At 38.6% G+C, this 7,500-nt stretch overlaps 1 protein-coding gene across 1 annotated transcript in view; it reads right to left on the bottom strand.

Annotated features, from left to right (window-relative positions):
- Positions 1 to 5,475: 5,475 nt before the first annotated feature.
- The window catches only part of atp23 (ATP23 metallopeptidase and ATP synthase assembly factor homolog), a 6,102-nt gene continuing 4,077 nt past the window's right edge, over positions 5,476 to 7,500 (bottom strand). The window contains exon 6 of the mRNA XM_084406373.1: positions 5,476 to 6,186. Coding sequence (XP_084262499.1) covers positions 5,983 to 6,186 — 204 coding nt within the window. The 3' untranslated portion in view covers positions 5,476 to 5,982. The remainder of the gene's footprint in view (positions 6,187 to 7,500) is intronic.

Raw genomic sequence — 7,500 nt, 5'->3', positions numbered from 1 at the left:
AGTCTGATGTTTGTCTGATGTGTGTCTGAAGTCTGATGTTTGTTTGATGTCTGATGTTTGTCTGATGTTTGTCTGAAGTCTGATGTTTGTCTGATGTCTGATATTTGTCTGATGTTTGTCTGAAGTCTGATGTTTGTCTGATGTGTGTCTGAAGTCTGATGTTTGTTTGATGTCTGATGTTTGTCTGATGTTTGTCTGAAGTCTGATGTTTGTCTGATGTCTGATATTTGTCTGAAGTCTGATGTTTGCCTGATGTCTGATGTTTGTCTGATGTTTGTCTGAAGTCTGATGTTTGCCTGATGTCTGATGTTTGTCTGATGTCTGATGTTTGCCTGATGTCTGATGTTTGTCTGATGTCTGATATTTGTCTGAAGTCTGATGTTTGCCTGATGTCTGATGTTTGTCTGATGTCTGATGTTTGTCTGATGTGTGTCTGATGTTTGTCTGATGTTTGTCTGAAGTCTGATGTTTGTCTGATGTGTGTTTGATGTCTGATGTGTGTTTGATGTCTGATGTTTGTTTGATGTCTGATGTTTGATGTCTGAAGTTTGTCTGAAGTCTGATGTTTGTCTGATGTTTGTCTGATGTTTGTCTGATGTCTGATATTTGTCTGAAGTCTGATGTTTGCCTGATGTCTGATGTTTGTCTGATGTCTGATGTTTGTCTGATGTGTGTCTGAAGTCTGATGTTTGTCTGATGTCTGATGTTTGTCTGATGTTTGTCTGAAGTCTGATGTTTGTCTGATGTGTGTCTGAAGTCTGATGTTTGTTTGATGTCTGATGTTTGTCTGATGTTTGTCTGAAGTCTGATGTTTGTCTGATGTCTGATATTTGTCTGAAGTCTGATGTTTGCCTGATGTCTGATGTTTGTCTGATGTCTGATGTTTGTCTGATGTGTGTCTGATGTTTGTCTGATGTTTGTCTGAAGTCTGATGTTTGTCTGATGTTTGTCTGATGTCTGATGTTTGTCTGATGTTTGTTTGATGTCTGATGTTTGTCTGATGTTTGTCTGAAGTCTGATGTTTGTCTGATGTCTGATATTTGTCTGAAGTCTGATGTTTGCCTGATGTCTGATGTTTGTCTGATGTCTGATGTTTGTCTGATGTGTGTCTGATGTTTGTCTGATATTTGTCTGAAGTCTGATGTTTGTCTGATGTTTGTCTGATGTCTGATGTTTGTTTGATGTCTGATGTTTGTCTGAAGTCTGATGTTTGTCTGATGTGTGTTTGATGTCTGATGTGTGTTTGATGTCTGATGTTTGTTTGATGTTTGTCTGATGTTTGTCTGATGTCTGATATTTGTCTGAAGTCTGATGTTTGCCTGATGTCTGATGTTTGTCTGATGTCTGATGTTTGTCTGATGTGTGTCTGATGTTTGTCTGATATTTGTCTGAAGTCTGATGTTTGTCTGATGTTTGTCTGATGTCTGATGTTTGTTTGATGTCTGATGTTTGTTTGATGTCTGATGTTTGTCTGATGTTTGTTTGATGTCTGATGTTTGTTTGATGTTTGTCTGAAGTCTGAAGTTTGTCTGAAGTTTGTCTGATGTTTGTCTGATGTTTGTTTGATGTCTGATGTTTGTCTGATGTTTGTTTGATGTCTGATGTTTGTCTGAAGTCTGATGTTTGTCTGATGTTTGTCTGATGTTTGTCTGAAGTTTGTCTGATGTCTGATGTTTGTCTGATGTTTGTCTGATGTTTGTCTGAAGTCTGATGTTTGTCTGATGTTTGTCTGATGTTTGTCTGATGTTTGTCTGATGTTTGTCTGATGTTTGTCTGATGTTTGTCTGATGTTTGTCTGATATTTGTCTGATGTCTGATATTTGTCTGAAGTCTGATGTTTGTCTGATGTTTGTCTGATGTTTGTCTGATGTTTGTTTGATGTCTGATGTTTGATGTCTGGTGTCTGATGTTTGTCTGATGTCTGTTTGATGTCTGATGTTTGTCTGATGTCTGATGTATGTCTGATATTTGTCTGATGTTTGTCTGATGTCTGATATTTGTCTGAAGTTTGTTTGATGTCTGTTGTTTGTCTGAAGTTTGTCTTGATGTCTGATGTTTGTCTGAAGTCTGATGTTTGTCTGATGTTTGTCTGAAGTTGTCTTGATATCTGATGTTTGTCTGATGTCTGATGTTTGTCTGATATTTGTCTGATGTTTGTCTGATGTCTGATATTTGTCTGAAGTTTGTTTGATGTCTGATGTTTGTCTGAAGTTTGTCTTGATATCTGATGTTTGTCTGATGTCTGATGTTTGTCTGATGTTTGTCTGAAGTTGTCTTGATATCTGATGTTTGTCTGATGTTTGTCTTGATGTCTGATGTTTGTCTTGATGTCTGATGTTTGTATGATGTCTGATGTTTGTCTGAAGTTTGTCTGATGTCTGATGTTTGTCTGCACACGCCGGCCCACCCAGAACAGACGCACAGGCTCACAGACGCTCCTCTGTTGGTTTATCGGAGCTCGGCCAACTCACATATACTGTCACATCTCTCTCGTCCCGCTTCCAAGCCAAACGAGCGGCATCCAAGAAGAACACACTCACACGCACACACACACACTCACACACACACACACACACACTCACTCTCATAACAGAGACTCGCTGATGTTTTCCAGACGCTCTGGAACATCCTTCAGAAACACCAATACCACCATCATTACAGTTCTGTCCTCAGTTCTGTCAGTTTGTTTGATTTTTTTTTTTTTTTTTTACATTTTATATATATTTTTGTCTGAAAAATACTTTTGATATTTTTATATATTTTATGATACTTTTTGATATTTCTTATATTTTATATTTTTAATGTTTACATATTTTTATGAAACTTCTGTTATTTTTATTTTTATTTTTTTTATTTGTGTATAATATGAGAGAGTGAGAGAGAGAGAAGTGAGAGAGAGAGTGAGAGAGAGCGAGAGAGGAGCGATGCGAGTGACGTGAGTGAGCGAGCGATGAGCGAGAGAGTGAGAGAGTGAGAGAGTGAGTGAGTGAGTGAGTGAGTGAGTGAGTGAGTGAGTGTGTGAGTGTGTGAGTGAGTGAGTGAGTGAGTGGTTGAGTGTGTGTGTGTGTGTGTGTTTCCTGCAGAAACGACTGAAACACTGTTATTACACTAATGGGTCAGAAATGTTGTTTTCCGGACTCGTGTAATTGTTCCCGAACCTGCAGAAGTCAGGTGGACACACACACACACACACACACACACACACACACACACACACACACACACTCACTCACTCACTCACTCACTCCACTCACTCACTCTCTCTCTCTCTCTCTCTCTCTCTCCTCTCTCTCTCTCTCACACACACACACACACTCACTCACTCACTCACTCTCTCTCTCATACACACACACACACACGATGTTGTTTGTGTGTTTTAGTCCCAGATGGTTCTTCAGTCTGTGATCTGCTGCACTTCAAACGCAGTAATGAACATGTGCCACACACACACACACACACACACACACACACACACACACACACACACACACACACACACACACACCACACACACAGAGAGAGAGATCTACTCATGTCAGATATATCACATCTGTCCGTCAGGAGTGGTTTTGTGAGGCTGGTTTAAGGAGGTTTAAAGGGTTTAGAGGAACCGTAAAGCACTCAGACCAACAGTCCAGAAAATGATTATTACTGATAAAACATCATCATCTTCATCAGCGTAAACGAGTCTAAATGATGAATATTGTTGCTCTTTTGAAAGTCCTCTAAAAATAAATGTCACTAAAGACTCAGATATTTAAATCGGATCTTATTGACTGTAATTGACATGCAAACTCTCAGCAGATACACCTGTGTTTTATATTTATATGATTCTTTTATGAACTATTTCAGCTTAAAGCTTGAGTTCAGTTGCTGATCTTCATTTCAGCCTTTATTATTTTACATTTAAGACTTAAACACTTTTTTTTTTTTGAATCTCGTCTAAAGGTTTGAAATTGAGTTTGTTCAAACATAATGACTTACTGATCATATATATATTTTTTTTTTTGAAGATACTTTTTTTATGATACTTCATGTTCTTTTTATATTTTTATGATACTCTTATGATTTTTAATGATTTTTTTTTACATTTTCATTTTTATATTTGTGATATTTTATGATAGTTTTATTTTATATGATGGTTTTATTATTACATTTAGATATATTTTTTTTATTTCATTTTTTTAATACTTTTATTCAGTTTTCATGGGATGTTTATTGAATGTTTGATATATTGGACATTTTTTACAAAGTAAAGTTTTATTCAACTTTACAAAAAGCCCTAAAACTGTGTGTGTGTGTGTGTGTGTGTGTGTGTGTGAGAGAGAGAGAGAGAGAGAGAGAGAGAGCTGTGATCTCTCACACACTGCTCTGATCTGAATGTCTGGAGCTAATGAGCTGTGATGACTCCGCCCCCATCAGGAGGACCAGCCAATCACAGCACAGAAGAGGGTGAAGAGAAAACTGCGGGTGAGTGAGAATAAAGCCACAGATTTCTCAAATATGACAAGTTTACACACGTTACAGCTGGAAAGTGTGTGTGTGAGTATGTGAGCGTTGTTGGAGGGTGTGTGTGAGTATATGAGTGTGTGAGAGTATGTGTGTGAAGAACAAAAAGGCCTGTAATCTGAGGATTAAAAGGTTCCTTTAGCGCCACCTAAGTGGTTTAAACAAACATCTGTCCACAACAATAGAATATTGTAAACTTTATGCTGCGAAACGTTATTTAATAGTAGTTTGGAACATTAATAATCCTCCATAAACTATCAAACATTAATAATCCTCCATAAACTATCAAACATTAATAATCCTCCATAAACTATCAAACATTAATAATCCTCCATAAACTATCAAACATTAATAATCCTCCATAAACTATCAAACATTAATAATCCTCCATAAACTATCAAACATTAATAATCCTCCATAAACTATCAAACAGTAGTTTTCTACATTGCTGTCACTTGTCCAGTTGTTATCGCTGAAATAAACTAATCTAGCGTATTTATTTAAAACAAAATATTTGTATCCATCTAAAGAATATATATATATATATCCATCCATGTAAAGTTTTCAAACAATAGTCTCTCAGTAAAGGAGCAGGATCTGCTGTGTGCTAGTGCCCTCATTAGTGTGTTTACTTCACTGAGTCCTGATCAGAGGCGTCAGGAGCCGTGACCTCTGACCTGCCGTCACATCTGTGCCGTTAATGAGAATGAGAAGATGAGCTGATGATGCTGGAGGTCAGACTCCCTGCTAATGAACCTCCTGCTGATCAGGGGTCAGGGGTCAGGGGTCAGAGGTCAGGACGAGCCTGTGTTTGATCACAGCTACACCTCGTGTACAGCGTCAGGCCTTCATCACGTCTCGTTTCTCTCGCAATTATCATTTATTTAATTATTTAATAATGTTAGATGGTCATGTGGAGTGAAAACACTGAAACATTAACAGTCGAATAATCCAGTCAATATGAGCTCTGAAATAAAATAATCATGTTCACTTGTTTTTATTTTTGTGTTTTTAATAGTTTCACACATAATTAGAGCATCTTTATATGAGCTTTGAATGCAGGACAGAAGAACTGTGGCTCTTCAAAATAAATTCATTTCCACAATATAAGAAAGATTCTATAAGAAAGAAAAAAAGGTTTAGTAAATCACAGTTAGCCGAGAGATGGAGAGATGTGGCATAATTTTGACATATTAATATTTAGTTCTTGATCTGGAGAGCGTCAGCGCCCCCGTGTGGATCCGGGACGCTACACCCGCTCAGGGGAAAGTAATTCTGAATGATCTGGAAACGGTCCTGTACTGGCGAGACTCGCCTGGTCTCAGTCTCTCGTGTGCCGATGCTCTCGGAGTGACAGAGGAACCGGAGCCCGACTGTGACATCATCGGCGCTCAGACGCAGAACATCATCAGTCGTGTTTCTCTCGTTACGGAGATGAGGAAGGCAAGTGTGTGCTCGAGATGAAGCGCGCGATCAGAGGTTAGCATGGTAGCGGTCGCGGCTCTCGAAGTCCCTGAAGGAGAACCTGGCGTCCATCTTGGTGTGTGGGATTCTCCCGAAGGGGGCGTGGTCTCTGAAGCAGCTGTCAAACACCTCGTCAACCACTAGCTCCGCCTCCTCCCTGCTCACCTTACGCACCGCCAGGATGGAGCGCAGCGCTCGACTCCGCACACACTCCTGCACACACACACACACACGACCCTTCAGGACACACGGTCACATGATAATTTCGACTTTTTGTTATAATTTCGACTTTAATTTTGAACTTTTTTTTACTTTGTAAAATTTTGACATGTTTTTATAATAACTGTTTTACTTACGATAGGCCTATTTCACAAAAATGGCCGCCGAGACCGGAAGTAGGGTAAACTCTTTTCCGGTGAAAGCGCTAGCAGTCGGAGGACAAATGCGGAGACTAAAGGCGGCCAGTCCTGTTGCGTACCTTTTTATGTTTGCACTCATAGAAGAAACAACCCTATTTATAATTGCACAGCTTTCCTTGTGACGAAATGTTGAAAAAGCGCTGGATTTGGGCTATACCGAGAGAAGAGGGGCACTTTTATGTGTGTTAAGCACTTCACGGAGGATGAAGTCCGTGTAACTTACGAGTCTACGAGAGTCCGGTCGTAGATATCTTACACCGCAGGCCGTGCTTTGCAGGTTTTCATGGAACAACTGGGGAGAAGTTAAATCAGGCCAGACACAGACGGCTAACAGACGTGTCTGTGGTGTGAAGGAGGAGGCAGATGTTGAAAATGGAGTGTTGATGCCGGTTCGGGAGTGATGCCCTGACTAAACATGTTTATACTGCACTTGATTGTTATCTGATTTGCACGTCATGCACTTTTATTTATTATTATTAACTGTTGGCAAATTAAAATTGTTTGTAGAAGTTGTTTTCTGTAACTTCCTTCAGGAGCAGAGTGATAACAGAACGCTTAGAGTGGAGAGAGGAACATGCTTTTGCTCCACTCCAGGCTTTGACCACATCCCCCTCAGCAGGGGGAATAGCCTACATCTCGTCTTTCCCATTCAAACTAAAATTAAGACATTTATTACACTATTTGAGAAATGCAAGCATATTTACAGCATTAAAATTATGAACAGTGAATTTAAGACATAAGGACGGGGGGGGACCCTGATATTGACGGAAATCCGTCGTATACTCTCGTAGCGACTGAGAACTTTAATCCCTGTATATATTATGAAGCGTATTACTGAATATAAAATTACATACATTATGATATATTAGTAAATATGTCTCACCTTTTTAAATATATGAAAATTCTTTATGTATTATTCAATATATTGTAATATTAACACAATATATTATTCTGTATATTTACTGTTAAACCATTTAATATATTGATCATTCATATATAGGGAAATATATTTTCTTTTCATAAGGGGATCCGACAGTAAAATGTGATTTTGTAACATCATGATGTTTTAAATCATGTAATATCACTCACTTCATTCATGTTTTTAGTC

This window comes from Rutilus rutilus, assembly GCF_951802725.1.
Source record: "Rutilus rutilus genome assembly, chromosome: 4".
NCBI lineage: Eukaryota > Metazoa > Chordata > Actinopteri > Cypriniformes > Leuciscidae > Rutilus > Rutilus rutilus.
Note: the sequence above shows the minus strand (reverse complement) of the source record. Positions and strands in the feature narration are given on the sequence as shown.